The sequence below is a fragment of the Thermobia domestica genome, chromosome 12 (assembly GCF_964235325.1).
Source record: "Thermobia domestica chromosome 12, izTheDome1.hap1.1, whole genome shotgun sequence".
In the NCBI taxonomy this organism is placed as follows: Eukaryota; Metazoa; Arthropoda; class Insecta; order Zygentoma; family Lepismatidae; genus Thermobia; species Thermobia domestica.
Window position 1 is genome coordinate 183,301,296 of NC_137465.1, and position 18,629 is coordinate 183,319,924.

The window sequence follows — 18,629 nt, forward strand, 5'->3', positions numbered from 1 at the left end:
ATATTTGTTACTCTTGTCTGTCTCTCTATGTTCTGTCTTCGCTTTTGGAGGCATTTTTAAAACCTAACTTAATATTGTATATAACAGATTTAAAGGTGAGCGTGAATAAAAATTATCCCACTGTACTACAACTGGACGACCAGAATTCTATCTCTGGTGAGGACGGGATTTACTTTCCATTCTCATTCCAAAGCGACGTAGGGTTCACTCATACTTGAAATAATGGGTACCTGACTAAACCGATGGGTAATGATAGCAGCAGCGTTGTGCAGTGCTAATTACAACACCTACTGTTGCGTAAATCAAGAAAATATGCGGCATCGCCACTGGTAATCTTGGTTGGTCTGCTCCAAATAAGGATGGTACCCATTTCTTATATGATGTTTTATTTTTTCATGTTTTTGGTTGGCCCTAGCTACGAAACTATGAACTTTTTCCTACAAGCCCACATTAACTTTTTTTTTTCTTATTTTGACATGAGCAATCACTTCACACAGTTTGTCAATATAGTTTAATAGCACCCTGTTTTCCCTTCTAATATAGGTTATATCCTCTAAATTGAGAAATAACACAAGTACACCCCAAACCTTTAAAGGATTTCCTGTAACCTAATGCTTTGAGCTTTAAGTGCATATATTCACACTTTGAATCTCTGTTACGAACAAAGGCTCAGATAATATTTTGAATAATGAACGCTAAATTTTGCTTTTATTGATACTTCTAAGTATTATTCTTGAGCACTATTTTGTTTCTGAAGAATACGTTTACTTACCAAACCTAGAATCGAAGTCGTGACTGGTCCTGCTTGCTGTTACTACAATTACTAATTGCTCCTCTACAACTTACAAACCATGCATTTTTTATTGATTCAATAATTTCCTTTTCTTATTTTTACAACATACTCTTTAATGTGTCCCATACAGCCATTAGACTCTGGTTTGATCAGCTTAGAAACTATTTGACTTTCTGGAGGACAAACACTAAGTTAATGAGTTCTCTCGAGATTCCCTCACTTTCTTCACTCCACCACTTGGCTCATTATTGTCACCACAGTCTCCTCTCGTCTCGGAGCATAATCATAGGACGTTAAACTGAAAAAAAGACAACTTCTTGACTAGAGCAGTACATCCCATAATTCAGCTGACATTAACAGTGATGAAGCGAAATTGTTTATGTGAGCCATGTTGGTGCTAGTTAGTTGGTGTTAGTTGAGTCTCACTTCTTCCTTAAAAATGCAATTTGGTCACCTGATTTATGGTCCACCCTGTATGTACATATAAAACTCAAAGCAGTCATTAAAATTATTGATGCGTGGAAAAAAAAATGCTAAACTGTATTAAATCAGGACGAATTCTTACACCTTTTATAAAGTTGACCTTGATTGGTAAAACATGCGTGGCATATTGTATGTCTTTTTTTCGTTATTTTCTTGTAGAAAATACGTATATATAAAAAAGATAATTTTTCAGCAATAAGAAAATTAACTCACGTAGAAAACGTTGGAATTGGCCTTCTTTGGAATATGGCCGGAACGTGGGAGGATTTAATGGTCTGACCACAATAGAAAAAAAAAAATAAGAAAGGAAAAAAATAGAATCATTTTCACGTGTATCCATAACAAAGCTAAGTCATGCAACGCATGAGATGATCCCACTTTGCCTGTCCATTGCCACACAAACAGCGCGCTGATTCACTTAAGCATGACAATCAGAAACAAACAGATTATATTCTTCAAGCCAAGGAACATAGGCTATAATGCTCATTAAGGGGAAAAACGATGTTAAGTGTTGTGCTTAGTTCTTTATTTAATAACTCCGATAACACCACATAAGATTATGATCCGTAATTATTGCCATATTATTTCTATATTAGGTTTTCTCTTCTTAACGGACTAATAACTATAACTTTCTATTTTAGAATCTGTTCGTAGAGGCACATGAAGCGTTTAGACAACAATTTAATGTAGCAAACGTCTGTCTTGTAATTTAAATGGTTTATAAAATTACAACAGCAATTGCTTGCTTAATTAGTGTTTAGCTTATGGATAGTAACACAGAGGTTACACACAAAATTAAGTCTAGTTTAACTTTATTATTGTGTGAAAATTTGAACTAATACCGTTCTAGTTACAGAGTAAATTTAAATCTTGTCAGTGAAATTAACACAATGTTCTTACGTGAGCATATTTTCTAGGTGAGCTAGAAATAATTGTTTCAACGACGATTTTTCGACTATGGACTCTACTATGTTCATTCTTATATACACGAAAAAAACTTCTATACGAAACGTCAAGGTTTAACCCCATTTCTTTTGTTAATTATAGTGAATATCATAATGACCATGAAAAATATTTGAAAGCAATTTATATGAACTAATGATTATTTTTAAGATCCCTGTTGTTGTGTATAAATTTGGGTGTCGAATAATTATTACGTCATAAACTGCGCTGTACTCCAACAGTAGAACTTACCTTGAAGTAGACTGGATGTCACAAACAACGTACAAACCCAAAAGACATTACATCATTCATTGGGTCTGGTAATGTATGGAGTATGGCAGCCGTAAATTGAGGAAGGCACGGTTTGGATCCTGTTGTCTCTACGGGGGAGGTACGCCTCCCAGATGGAAACTTACACATTCCATTGCGTCTTTGCAATATGTCCGAGTTACCTCAGAACTTACTTTGAAATATTTGAGATATACAAGGCCGGGAATTAGCAACCCCTTGAAGAATTCCAACCGGACTTAGATTTGTCTTTGCCGGACTGTGGCCAAACCATGGGATTCGGCACCGAGAGGGAGGTAAGCTAGCCATAATTCTACTAGTAGACCCTTACTCGCTAGGGGAGTCGCCTTCACTACTAGTAGGAATAACTGGGAGACTGGTTTCGGCCTTCCGTACAATGGACGTATCTCATTTCCCTACTTGTGGCATGGAGTTATATACCTTTTGCCATAAAGCCTGAGGAGATTCCGAGTTGAACGAGAATTACTGCACTTTCAGTGCAACCACGGACCCACAAATAATACTAATAGTTATGTTTCTTTGTTATTATGTAGATCAAGAAACCCATTGTAAATTATGCAAACAAATATAATGCAAAATTTTTCATTTCAGAAATTACCAATCATGGAAAGAAGTCTTAACTTATCCGTTGCCATATGCCTATTGGTTGTAGCTGCAACAGTCGTAGCCCAAGAAATTGACGACAACGAAGAGGTAGATGTTGGAAGAGTTGCCAATAAAATGTATGGTCGCTGCATGAGACATCAGACATCAGCTTGTGCACAGCTAAAGACCTTCTACATGGTGAATGACTTCCTAGGTTTAGAAGACCCAGAGACCAATGGAACCTCTGCAGGACTTGGGAGGTCGTTGGGATCCTCTGTGAGGGCACAACACGAAAACCAAATCAACAATATGCTCCTCACGTCTGCACTGGAATTCTTAAGCAAGAACCCACTTCAAATCCCTATTTCAGAGTGGTTTTCAGGCTCCGTCGCAAAGGAAGCCGCTGGGCAGTTTGAAGGTAGACGTAAGTAACTTGGCCGTTTCCAAGGCCGAGGATTTCAACCTTTCCATCAAAACAAAAAACCAATGTTCCACTTCCAAAGCTATCATCTGCACAATAATTCACATTTCTATCAAAGAACAAAGATCACTCTAAGATAATGAAATCTAATTTTTTTTTTTTCATTACACTTAACACTACATAATCCTTCTACAAAACTATTGTGAGAAACTGAGCGAAATCAGGTCAAATTGGAATCTGTGGTAGAAGTCAATGGATTACATTCTTATCTTGTAATTGGAGACGGTATGATTTAAAAGAAAGTCTTACTAACCTTTCACTTGAAATCTTATTGTACATATACGTACGTGTGCTCTGAATTTCACAGTGTGCTTTCACATTTATTAATCTCTACTAAAGTAACGGATAGCAGGGTACATTTTGCTCGATTTGTGATAGGATGCTATAATCTAAAATGCTAAAATATTTTAAAGATACCAGTCAATATCAGAATTGCATTCTAATAATATTTCTTTTTATTAATAATAATAGTTATAAAACGTTAAATTCAATATGCTAGAATTCTTTTTTTTTTTTTTTTCATAATCAGAGTTATTGTACTGCAACTAAGAACCTTTCCGTGCATTACTATAATAAGCTGTTCTTCGTCTTCACGTTAGAATTTCCTGTTTTAATAACGTCAATCAACTGTAACCTTCACACCTTCATTTTATTCCCTGCTAACACATCTCATAATACGTTTTTCATGATACAATTCCATCTCAGCCAATGTTTCAACCAGTTTCTCTTCGTCTTTTTTTTTTTTTTTAATTGCATCTAAAATTGTCATTTTATCCGCAAATTATTTCTAATACTTCCACATTCGTTTTCCGTTTCACTCAGTTAATTCTCTCCACTCTTCTGCACTTCAGTGTTTGGGATGCTAGATGTTATTATTATTATTATTATTATTATTATTATTATTATTATTATTATTATTATTATTATCCAAAATAATAACAAGCTTTGGTAACAAATGCTGCAGTTTTTACAATGCTATAGCGTAAAATACGTCTTTTCATCATTAAAAGATATGAACTACTATACCGCTTACAAATCGACCGACAAACAGTTGGAATTTCTTTAAGGTTTCTAGCCGAACCTGCGCTCTTTACACATCGTCTCATTCACACATGAGTATGAATCTCCTTGTCATTTCTCACAACATCTGTACATGTCCCTTTATAGACACAAATAAAAGATGTCTTAATAAAAATCCGCAAGGGGTACCATAAAGGGGAGGTTTTTTCAATATCTCGCGCTGTTTGCAAGATTAGAGCCTACTTCGGGTTGAAGTTTCCAATTCATAAATGACCAGTGTTTTCTTTCCTCTTGCATGCAGTATTAATAATCAAATACAGGACACATACAATTAATTATAATGTCAGTGATATATGGTGTTCATTAAACAAAACACTCCAAACAATAAAGATTCATCATAGCCTGGAGAAACGGTTGTCCTTTGTTTTTCATTGTCATTTGGCCATGAAACAAACGTCTGAGAGATATACTACCCCTGTATACAACTGTGTGGTGTTCAAATGTATAACTCGTAGGATATGATGCTTTACTTTTTTTAAAAAAAAATTCAACACTTCCAGTGTACCCCTAGAAATGCAATAAAGAAATAGCGTCCACGTTTATTAAATATTCAATTAGAAGTGAACAATCTACACAAAATTTGCAATCAATCAGTGAAAACGATATCTTTCTAGAACCTATGGATCTCGAGAACTCTCTGTCGAAAGGATTGGCCACAAACGTATAATAAACTTTTTCTAGCATTTTAATGTGAAGACCACAGGGAAAACAGAAAGTAAGTCAGTTGTTTATGATTTTAAACAATTGCCCTGTTTTCCACTGACTTAGCCCCTTCTTCCTCAGTAGGTAAACTCTTTAGCATTAAATTTATTAGTGACTAACCTTCTTCTTACTATGGGATTAAGTCCATGCAAACTACACTATTCTGCTGTTAACTCAATTTCGACCATTTCTTCACTTACCTCCTTTTCTCCTTGCAAATAGTCAGTTTAACAATACTTAAAAGGATGTTAGTTCCAAAGTTTTTCAATACCTAAAAAAATACTACGTATAACATATCATCTATTATCTTAGCCGTACATTGAGAAATTCTGAGCATACACTATGAAATTGAATAAGAGTTATATTCTTTGTGTTCATTGCATATATATGGACATGTATGTCGTACATTGACTTATCCCTTAATGCTATATGGTTAATCGATTCTGAAGGTCCTGGTGGAAGCTCATTTATCTCGGATTCCACGTTACACTGCACATTCACATCTCATATTATAAGGTCAGTGTTCAAAAGCAACATAATAACTCAAATCCAACTAAACCAATTTAAAAATTTTACGTTACCTGTATTGTTGCTTAAAGAAAGTATTTACGTATGTAGAAATCAAATTTCCATTTTTGATTAACATTTCACTCAGTTTCTCCAAATAACGCAACGTTAATAAAAGAAAGCATGAAACAAAGCTGCAAGTCCAAAATAACATCTGTGATATACACCAAAACACAATATAATGCCCAAAAGTTGAGTATCAAAAGTGATAAATGCAGAATGATTATATACACCCCTGTATATATAATATTAATAGCAGCTAATATTCGGGACGATTAACGAACACATAATTCTGACAGAAAATAGTCATACGATAATTGTAATTCAGTGTACACATTTAAAAGTTAAAACGAGAAATAATATATTTTAATGAAAATTTCTCCTTAACAATAGTAATTTCTATATGATATTTTATAAAGGATAATTCATTATAACTTTCAAACACAATATCATTGTTATACGTAGATGTTGTTTTATTTTAAAAAGTTAAAATTATGAAAATCTGAAATATTTCTATCATTGTTAATAAGACATACGAGGGTCTGCTGAAAATTTCGTGGCCCAACCTAGAAAGAGTGCACATGGAATGATTAAACTTTAGAGTTATTTTTCATACTCTCCTCGAAGTTAAATACACTTCCTTGCACGGCGCTCCAAGTTTTGCAAATCAATTTTTAAAAATTCTGAAAATTGTTCCTCACACTGTTCTTTAGTATTATTCACATCTTTATCAGATCCCAAGAGGTCGTCCTTTCAAGTGATATTTGAGTTTAGGGAATAAATAATAGTCGAGTGGAGCTAGATCTGAAAAATAAGGAAAATGATCTAGACATTGAGGGTCTAGATCATACAATATTAGTTGTGTTTGTAGTGCTCGATGGACAGTGGCATTTTGACCTGAAGGAAAAAATTATTATTTTTTTCAATTTTCCGCTGTGTTAAAATTTCAATGTCTTTCAGTTTTTGAGTAATGCAGAGTAATGCTCTGTATGAAATGTCTGACCCTTGGGCAGGTAGTCTATGAGTACGAATATATTTTTATTCCAGAAGATGTTGAAAAACACTTTCCCAGCCGAATTCTGTTTCTTAAACGTCTTGGGAAGAGGGGAACCTTAGTGCCGCCACTCCATTGACTGTTGTTTCGTTTCATGATCGTAGTGGTACAACCATGTTTTGTCGATGTTTATTATTCGTGACAGAAATTGGTCGGCATTGCGGGTCAACATGGGAGATGACTTCCCTTGATGCTCTCACTCTTTCACGCTTCTCATCTGGTGACAGATTTTTAGGAGCCAATTTTGGCGAGATCCTGCACGTGCAAAAATCATTATCAATTATGCTACTGATGTTCCCAAGAAATGTTTAAAATCTCTGTTACACGTTTTGCTGAGATTGTCAATTTTCAAGATAAATGTAATGAATTCCATCCACGATTTCGATGATAGACAGTTTTGTAGCACGTAGAGTATCATCTGTTGAGAAAATTTCACATTTAAACTGTTTCACTCACTTCACCACTATATATGACGAAGGAGAGTCCGGTAGTGTTTGACTGATTTCCTCATGAATTTACTGCATTGACTTACCTTGGCAGAACAAAAATTTGATCTCGATGTTCGTGAAATTAGCTGATTGGGTATACATAATCACTTCAGAGACTTGAAAAATACCATAAGAAATTCATTATCAGTATGAAAATTTGTCTTCGTACATACATAGATACATTCCTTAAAACTAAAAAAAAAAAAAAAAAAAAAAAAAATTCTACTTGCACTCCTGGGGATTGGACTACGAAGCTTTTCAGCAGACCCTCGTATTTCTATTTCGTGTTACCTAAAACATAATAATGTATTATTAAGACCCGTTAGTATTCGAGGAGAATTCCAGTACAAAACGCTGCATTGTCAACTTAGATCTGTACTATTTTGGTTCAATTTTACGTTAGCCAATTGATTTATCACAAGGACTACTTTCCGTAGTTAATGTACTACGTGCTTCTTCTGATTTTTCTTTGAAGAAAAAGAAAGAAAAAAAGAAATAAAAGAAATTATTTCAAAAGCTGCATTTACAAAATACAAGATAACCAAATCGTTTTCATTTTTGTGTATACTGATCAAGTAATTATAAACAAAATTTCTCCTTAGCAAGAAGCTATTAAGACTATTAAAACATTTAATATGTAGAATAAGGAAGATAAACAATCATAAATCACAATTTTTACACATCCACATTGTGTGAAAGATCAGCAACACAGCGCACCTTAACATTTCTAAATACCGAACATGAAACGAGCATTAACACTGTAAAACACTAAAAGACAAACATAAAACAATATTTAGCACTATAAAACACTACAATTTATTGCACTTATTTAAGATGCATTTAATAGTAATACTATGTAATTCTAATTCATGATATTTAATTACTTAATATTGACTCTAAATTATATTAAATTTAACTGATAAATTTAAGTTTCTAATTAAATTTGTAATTCATTAAAAAAACATCTAAAATTATTTCTTAACTATCAGCAAAGTTAATTAGAGAAAATTCACTTATAATCGATAATTCAAAATATAATAAAGAGAGTTAATTCTTGAATAAATAATAGAATTAAATTTAAATTTGTAAATTCTTATATCGGTAGTAATTGAAATCCCTTCGTTATGAGTATTATATTATAAACAATTTTGATTTACGAGCATGTTCAAATTTCCTTTTCCATAGGTAGAAGAATCTTAAGGCGACTTGCCTTACCTCTGTTGATTGGTGTTGTCATGAAGGGAGCAAGTATTATTCCTTTGGTGCTCGGTAAATTGACACTCCTGGGAACCATGTCTCTCATTGCCAGCAAATTGTCTATCCTTGTCTCTGTTCTCCTCGGGATCAAGAAACTGTTTGGTAACAGCCAGACCCAACAGGAGTACCAAATACCTCCATACCAACACTACCCAGACTACTATGGAGCAGCCGCTGCTGGACCGTCGGCTGCTGGTGCGAGCCCTTACTATAGAAGAGTTAGCCCTTTTTACCACAAAAGAAGCTTCGGTGACGGACCCACTGTAAGTATAGATAATTTTCTTCTTTCATAAGTTATTTTTGAGTTCACCATGTAAACTGGAATGGAATAAATTGAAAACTTACAAGGGAAGTCTCCTAACTGTAAAACGGGCTTTGAAAAACTGGTGAATGGATTTAGTAAAATCCTCTATAGACAAGCACGTACCGGAGAGTCCAAAGCTTTTGTGGGGTCCAAATTCAATATAAGAATAAATAATATTAAAATTTGTAAAAACGGACCGAAAATTATACTAAATTTACAGAAAACTCGAAATTGCGAGGAATTCCTGTCTATAGATATGATTTCTTACCCATTAGCAGCTACTAATAATCATGAATAACATAAGTTATGAGTTAAAGTAATTTATGCATTGTGAATCTAGAAAATAGAATTTAAGACAAAAAGAAATATCTAAATATTTTCACATGTATCAATGAGCACGTTATATATTAGGCTATGTAATCAATGAGCATGTTATATATATTAGGCTATATAATCAATGAGCACGTTATATATTAGGCTATTATTTTAGTCACTACTGTTATGAGTAATGCAGTGTTACCAACCTACCACCAACATATTTGTTTTCAAAATGAACTATGTGAAGTTGGCACATGTTCAGATTTCCTTCATAACACTGAACAACATATTTATTTCTTTTAAAATTGTCTTCTTGCATGTATGTGTGATGTTTAAAATTATTTTCAGATTGTTCAATATTTATTTTCGTGCGAATTACAAAAGTAAACATAAAATTAATTCATTGAAAAAGTTTAATTTGTACTCCGAATTCCTACTTAAAAGTCAAGTACGCTAAGTCAAGTAAAATATGATTACTACACACACATACATACATACATACACACTTTATCAATATCAGTGATCTTCATTTTTGTATTTCTGGCCTTGCTCTTTGATGAATATTGGTTTTTGGATAGATTGATATGAAATGTAAGTCTGAAATGATTAGAGATAATTTTATATCCTGCAACACTGATTAGTCAGTTCGGATATGAAGTTAGAATAATCTTCGGAATTGTTTCCATTGAGACCAATAAAGCTTTTGCGTGTGTATTCTTCATTCTGAAGATCAGTTGTTCAAATAATTCATCTAACCAATTGCTTAAATAATTTTGATCTACTGTTTACATAAATGCAAATATACATCTAGATTTATATATGATAGAAACGCGCCATTCTCTGAGATCACAATTCAGAAATCCTGTTTTACTGTATCTTTATTATTTGTAATTAGTCTATTTGTAGTTGTAACCTTGCAATAAGTCATATTTTAAAGGAATTCATTGAGTTTGTTTTTCAGTTTATTCATATTCATTTTACAATTGGGAAACATCCCTTGATAGTTCAGTGTCTATTATTTCTTTCTGTTATCATCGAATGATCGGAATGCTATTGAAATGATATAAAACTAAACTAACGGTATATTTAGTTCGTAAACGTGTGCATATAATCTTGTGTTTGTCTAATTCACTAACAACTAGATTCATTCCAACAAAACTCATTGGAATCTTGATATGGTTAAGGCCAATGCTTTCCAAGTTATAAGCCAATCCCTATCTAGACTTACACCCTATTCGTACAACACTTATTCAAATAAACACAACAGTTCAGTATAGGGCATCCTTCATTGCTGTCGCTATACCAAGAGACACCCATTTGTAGAAATTTCTCATTGGAGCAGGGGGTAAAACTGAGTAAGAACGCGAAGGACGTCGTTCTCCCACTTTCAAAAGTATCTATGGCGTCCCTCCACTTCTCGAAAAATTACACGGCACAAAGATAGGCACGGGGGACAGCGTGACGTCATGAGTGTCCCTACCATTTCAGATCCACTTTCTTACCTCTGCATAGGATTGTCTTAATTTCGTATTCATACGTATTATATGAACAAAAACATCTTCAGGAGCACACCCAAGCATTTTTGTTGGGGGTCCAATACCATAAACCACTATCTATATGTAGTATTAAACGTGTATTATTCTACACCCGAAAAAGATGATAACTAATTGTAAAATACCTCCACTATTTTTTCAGAAAGTACAGAACTAGATTGTTTTCAAAAGAGAAGGAGTACAGATGAAAAATAAGATCAAATTTTAATGCTGTATCAATCACTCCCAGTTATACCAATATAGTTCTATTGAGAAATTGTACAAAGTATGTTGAGTTAGGAAGCTTTGAGGGGGGGGAGGGCCTAGAGCCGGTGAACTCACCGTGGGTGTACCCCCTGCATGTAATGCTATAATTAACTGTTACTCACACAAAATTGTAGAAAACAAAAGTTTGATCACGCAGTAATACACAAAAGTAAAAGAGAAGGAAGTTTTTGTAGCAAACACTTCATTTTGTATTATACTTAATCTATTCCAAAATATTTTGCGACACCCACGTTGAAAAGCTCTGTATAACCTAAATATTGTTTACATTCTTCTGAATGCTAAATCTGACTACGAGATGGTGCAAAATTGTTAAAATACTTTCCTTCCATGTAATTCAATTTCGTTTCCAGACAATTTGCAAGAAATGATGCCATTTATAGTTTATTGCCGCAAGAGAATGATTTACGTTTCTATCTTCTTTAAAATAACTAATTTTGAAGAATTCCATACGTTTTTCTTGCTGTTATACTGAAATTTGGTATGTAAAATTATATCTACACATTATTACACAATTTTAGGTATAATAAATAGATCATGAGCTCTGTTTGACTGCAGAAAGTATAAAGTGATCTAGGTACGTACTTAAATAACTTATAAAGGTGATTTCAATTAATAGGATTTCGAATATGCAGTTAATTTCATCACACATCAGTGAGGTACCTAGTACAGATATGAGTGTTGTGATGCTTTATATATATTTAATTGATCTTATCCATTACGGCACATCAGTCATTCCCTCTGGCCTAGTGGCTAGCACATGCGTTTTTGGTTAACGTGATTCGATTTTTGCTGCGAGAACATGGAACGATAGAACGCATTACAGTAGTTTGGATTCCGCTTTAAACTGTAGATCCACGTCTGATATAGCGTCAATGCTGAAAAGAGGAACACTAAACTTCGACAGACAAACAGTCATATTGGTGATCGATTGTACTGTAAGAGAAGACCACTTTTTTTCAATGTTAATGCACTACTCAACTATAAAAATAAATAACGAAAATACTCGTATGTAACACTTCAACTCAGCTGACCATTTATGGTATTTTTTTTCAACTAGGGAATGTATAAATAGCATCTTAACATATTATATCTTGCTTTAGGTAGAAGGTATAGAGATTCACACACGGAATTCGATCTTTTCCCACAGATTCACTAAGATAAATACAAAATTTAATAAGTAATTAGGGTAACTAGGTATATTAAAGCCAAGGCAGCTAAAGAAAAGATTTCCGCAAAGCTCCAGGTAAGCTGAGTGAAGCTGGGCTAGAATGTTTAGTACTTTATGAAGCAGAGAGGAGTTGGAGTTTCGCAAATATTCAGGCAAGCTAGGAGGGAAAGAAAACTACGAAACTTCACGCAAATTGGGTCGTCGCGGTTTAAAATTTTATACAGCTCAACTCAAACTAGGAGAGCAGTTAAGTTTTATAATGCTCTAGGCAAACAGAGTGAGCAGGAGGCCTCAGAGCTGGAGGTAAGCTAGGAGGCTTGGGTTAGGTTAGGATCTCTTGGAGCTCCAAGCAAGCTAAGAAGAGGGAAAAATGAAATCTTTAAGTTTTATGTCCCACGGTTTTGCCGGTTAGGCTAAAGAAGACGGGGATGATGAGAGATGAATGAAATGGTGGAATGAAGAACGTGGGAGAACCCCGGGAAATCCCACAGGCACGGTGTTTGTCTACCACAAGGTCAACCACGGCAGGAGCTGGGATCGAACCAGGGACCCCAAGCACCTGAGATGAACGCTCTACCACTGAGCCTGCGCGCCCCGCTAAGAAAAGGGAGTTAACCAGCCGAAACGGATGTCGTTTAGACAATGCATGGAGTTTAATACCATTTTTAAATACCGATGGCGCTGGTGTTGTTTTTTATTACATGACAAAATGGTAACAATAATTTCTGTTCTCTGCATTATGCGGTAACTTTTGGAAAAAGAGCGCGTGATCTAGTTTATAAATAGAAACACATGTTGATGTTTACAAATATAACCACATGCAGCATTTTACAATATGTACTGTAGTTTGCAACTCTTAAATTACTTGCTCTACAATCTCCTCACGATTCTAAGGTTGGCAACTCTGCAAAATAAAATTACCACCAGCAGCTTATAAACGTCAAAACAGAAGAAGAATAATTGTTTTAAAACTTAAAATATATACAATTAAGCCTGTTTACCGATAAAATACCAGCCAGTTGGCAATCCTACTAGGTTCATATCGAGACTTCTGTACCTGCACCAGCATGGAAACCTACTACTGGGACACATGAATGGAAAACACATGAATTATGGTTCGTCTACAATTCTTTTTATATTATTCATCTTAATTTAGTATATAACCAACGATCGTTATGTAGTTCTTAAATCACCTACCTTGTTCGTTGCTAAATAAATAAACTCAACAGGAATACGATTAAATGTTTTCACTCACTCTCCACTTGAAACGGAATTAGTAATCACATTAATTTGTAATCCGATATCGAGGTTATATATATATTTGCAAACATATAAGTGAGACATTGATGGATAGGAAAGCGTCGAAGAGTGTTTACCTACCACTTCATATATATTTGCAGTTTTCATTAAGTGAAACACTTCGTATTGAAAGGTTATGACTTCTAATACAATACTTAAAAAAAAAAAAAAAAAAAAAAAAAAGCGTTAAGATTTCGAACACATTTAATTAAACAAAGAAATGAAGTTGTTATTGTATTCAATTTCATTTCAACAAATGAAACTAATAGCAAATAGAATTATTGCGAATGCGTTTAAAAGCTAATAGAATTTAAATACAAATGTTAATTTCGTAATTACTCATGTTTTATTTCATATCGAAGAATCATGATTCATTTATTCTGTATCTGACGTAATTTAATGGATTATCAATCACTCTCTGAGAGGAGATTACAGTATTTGTTAATATTAAAATGAACACCACCCACCCCAAAATGAAAGAAAGAAATGAATTTCTAAATTTAACACTTATGCCTTTTAGGCTAATAGAGACGAATGATTATAAAAGAATCGATAGAATGAGAATGTAGGAGAACAAATGGATACTATGTACATACATTTTTATACAACTAAATTTGTTGCAGACCTCGTGGTAAAACACGTTCCTCATCCACAACCATCAAAATAACCCATTGTTATTATTTTTTTTAATATGCATTATTCGTAACTGAATTTTATTTTATCATAGGACGAAACTGAAGAACCAAGTGAAATTCCTATTGGTACTGAGGATGAATCTGCTGTAGATAGGCAATCTAGTGTGGTCAACGCCACTGAAAACGAGGAACAACAACAAACTATAACACGAGGAAAGAGACGGCTGGACGAAGTTGCAGGAAAACACGTAAACATTTACAATGGCCGAAAGACTGTAGATATTCCTAGTATAAGTAGTTTATGAAAGTTAGATCATACTGAAACGTAAAAATAGTTACCTAAACAAATTAGGAAAGAAGAGTAAAAACCGAAATTTCTAACAAGTGTAGTTAAAAAAATGATTTTTTAAACGAGGGTTTCATATCAAAATTTACTCATGCCAAGTCCAAAATGATATTTTCGGACAGGAACTATGAATATCAGACCGTTAATATGTAAGTGAAGAATTTTAATTCTAAAAATATCAGGTAAAAGTTCCTTTGTGATTGTTATTTTTTTTAATGATTTTTAAATTTACTATATCACAGTGTTGTATGTAAATTTGAAGACATGTCTGATACAGTGCTTACATGTTGTATTATTACTTTAGAACAAGGCCATTTAAAAAATATTCTTTACAGTTTTACGTGTTGCTTCTGTACGATTTGCAATAAGGAAAGGCACTGCACGAAAATGATAGGAAAAACTGTAAATATACTGTATATTCCGTACTAAAGTTGGTTGACAGTGGCTTAGCGTCCATGAATTCTGCTGTGCAAATACTGTTTCCCTTTAAATAAAAGAAAAATGCAATAAAACAAATAATGTAATAATGACTTAAGAATAATGAAGATTTATAAGAATAATGGATAAAAATAATAGCTTCTGCTAAGTAGATAACCACGCTACACGCTAGTAACAGATAATTTATACATTCTATTCCATAGCTGGAAAAACAACATGATGGCATAGGTGAAATATGTGTTTATTTCTGAATACGTGTAAGAAAGATAATCCTGTTTCGCTTATGTTCCCGAAAGGGCTCAACGCAGTCACCCGAGTGCCCGTCAATGATACATGCTGTTTAGGTGATCGTATGCTAGGGTTGCCATCTTTTGCTAAGCCTAAATCAGGGAACACACTTGTCCAACATGTGCATATCGCCAGTTCCTCATATATTAAAACTTGTGCATGGAACAATTAAGATTAATAGAAAAAAACCTATTGATAAATGAAAATGCCAGTGAAAACTTAAGGATGAAATTTGCAGTATCAGTTTGTTTTTGGTTATTTGGACAGAAATTATGAACCAATGCACTAGTACAAACAAAGAAAAACATATATTGCCGGCGATTTCAACACTGCCAACACGAAATACTTAACAATAGAAGCATATCGATATCTTGACGTGGATCGAAATTTATAACTTTCAGTTGCATATGTTGTTAAGTGTTCAAAAAATTAGAATAAGTTTAGGTCCTGTTAACAGCAAAGACAGTGGAAAATGATAGGCTAGCCGATGTTGTAATAGAACGCTTCGGTTTATAGAGTGTTTGTCAACTAACTTTATTGCTTACGTACTAACTTTATTGCTTACGTACTAACTTTATTGCTTACGTACTAACTTTATTGATTGGGCGCGTGAAGAGAAAACTGTTGGATAAATGGCGGGGAATTGTTGATTGGCCAACTTCCATTTTAAAGAACGTTGAGCCAACACATTTTCCAATATTGTAATTTCCAATTATGCGGATGATTTGTCTATAGGCCTGTATTTAACGGTCTACTGAAGTGTCCTGTAGAGGCTAGGAGATTGCAGATCGCTCAAGGAAAGCATTTATAGGGAGTGCACAAAAGTTGATTTTGGTTGTCTGATAGTAAAAAAAATATAACCTTGAAACATTTTCCTTACTTTAAGAATAATATTGTACATTGCAATTCATTACAGAACTCTTACATTGTAAAAATGTACTGATGTCTTTGATTCGCCTTGAACATAATTTTTAGCTTTACAGATTAAGTAATGGTTCACAAATTTAATTGAATAATTGGCCTACGTAATTCGAATACATAATGTTTTACTTGTAAAATTAGGAATACTTAATATAATCAATTAAACAATTATTTATATTTTTTTAAAAAATGAATTATATACCAAATGTTCAGGAAGTTTAATGCTGAAAAATCCAGTAATGTGAATAACGAATATTAAAAATATTAACTTGGTCTAAGTCTTAACTATTGCAAAGTTGGAAATATTTTTGATACACCACATATTAAAAGGTTTTTCTAATATTATGAGGAAAGTAAACTGACATTACTATAATAATGGGTCACTATCGTTATGGTAATGGTAATGTCTGTAACAAATATTTAAGGCATACTTTTCTATTATATAAACCACCATATCAACTTTGTTTTACGGAATAAATAATAATAATAATAACAGTAATAATAACAACAATAACGACTCAAAACATTTTTCTGCAAGTGTATCGTTTGGAAGAATACGATTATTGGTTATATAGATTCAATAATAGTATGAATGTGAATGGTTATATAGATTGATGATAACAGTTTCTTGTAATTGTTTGTAAATGTTTGGTAGATTCATTTTGTAATGTTAACATAAGCTTCGTATTAAGCTTATTTTGTTAAGGTTTTACCATTAAGCTTAAAAGACAAACTATACTAAAATATTTGATTTAAAAATTTGTAAAGATATTTTATACCTTTTAGCTCATTAATTTATACTAGGGAGTAATATTTCTATTTTCTTTTACATTAACTGGGATTTCGAAAATTTGATTTTACTGACTTATTTCTCAGATTTCTTTAAATGGTCTTTTCTTCATGAAAATTATTTCCCGTAATATATAATTGTAATATTCAATAATCAAATTTACTGTTAAATAATATTAAATTTGTAAAAGTGAAAATTCATTTTGACAAATGAAGAGACATCTGACAACACTTGAAGAAGAAACCAGTAAAATCAAATTATTAAAATTCAAGTTACTTTCAAAGAGGAAAAAATAAGTTCCCATATAAATCAATGGGCAAAGAACCAAATATGGAGCAGGTAATCTATCACCTTCAGTTTACATACACAATACTACACTAAAATAACTAATTTTCGACTTTTTTAAAATCATAAAACAGAAAGAAAGAAATAATATATTTTAATACAGTAACGTAAGAGCATTTTAAAAAAAATCCCTCGTAATGTATATATTTAAAATTATTTATTGTAATATTTATTTGTTGAAAACTTATTTAACAAATTGCCATTGTTGTAATTTGTAAATATTCTTGAAACGACAATGCAATATTTTTTTAGTAAAAGAGTTAAAAAATAAATGTCATATTTAAAAAAACAAAAAAACAAATATGTACTAACTGAAGCTCAACAATGTCTCAAGATACTAGTCTATTTAAATTTATGTATAATTTTGTCAAAGTAAATTATTTATTTGTAATATAATAATTTTGCAAAAATATATTTTTGAAAAAATATTGGTGTTTTATTCTTATTTATTTATTTTATTTTATTAATTAACCTAGGCTATTTTACTTTATTGTATTGAATAACATACTTATTCACCACAATATCTATTAATAACCCACATACTTATTAATAATTGTGTCTAAATTAAAATAGCCCTGTAAAGTGATCATCCACTTTATATTATTAATATTCAATACAATAAAATAAAATAGCCTAGGTTAATTAAAAAAATATTTTATTTATTTATTTATCTATTTATTTTGTATTTAGTTGAATTGGTAAATTAGTGTTATATGTTCTCAGGATTCACTGAAATATTACGTGGATTATGTTTTAGATCATTATGGGAAACCCAAACCATAAAAACAGGACTTTGAAAATGAAATGAAACAAAATATTTCAGTTTAACATTCCACGATTATGCCCTTTAGGCTAAAGGAGACGATGGTTAAGGCTAATGAATGATTAACTGCTTCATAATAGCTGTACCATCTTAAAGAACTTAAATCAGAAATACAAATCGCTGAGCAAAGTAACGTTTATTTAAAAATAATAAATGTGTAACAGTTTCGCCAACTAACTGAACACATTGGCTTCATCAGACACTGTAACATTGTAACTTGTTTGTTACTGTAGCAGTTTCGCCAACCGCTGTAACAGTTTCGCCAACTAACTGAACACATTGGCTTCATCAGACACTGTAACATTGTAGCTTGTTTGTTACTGTAGCAGTTTCGCCAACCGCTGTAACAGTTTCGCCAACTAACTGAACACATTGGCTTCATCAGACACTGTA

The 18,629-nt window shown here is 32.8% G+C and overlaps 1 protein-coding gene across 2 annotated transcripts in view; it reads left to right on the plus strand.

Moving 5' to 3' along the window:
- Positions 1-17,747, plus strand: part of LOC145665824 (uncharacterized) — a 31,783-nt gene extending 14,036 nt beyond the window's left edge. The window contains exons 2-4 of one of the 2 annotated variants that reach the window (XM_081732939.1): positions 3,119-3,536; positions 8,670-9,004; positions 14,378-17,747. In XM_081732939.1, coding sequence (XP_081589065.1) covers positions 3,131-3,536; positions 8,670-9,004; positions 14,378-14,590 — 954 coding nt within the window. In that variant the 5' untranslated portion in view covers positions 3,119-3,130 and the 3' untranslated portion in view covers positions 14,591-17,747. The remainder of the gene's footprint in view (positions 1-3,118; positions 3,537-8,669; positions 9,005-14,377) is intronic. The other variant, XM_081732941.1, reaches the window with a different exon arrangement.
- The last annotated feature ends 882 nt before the right edge of the window (positions 17,748-18,629 follow it).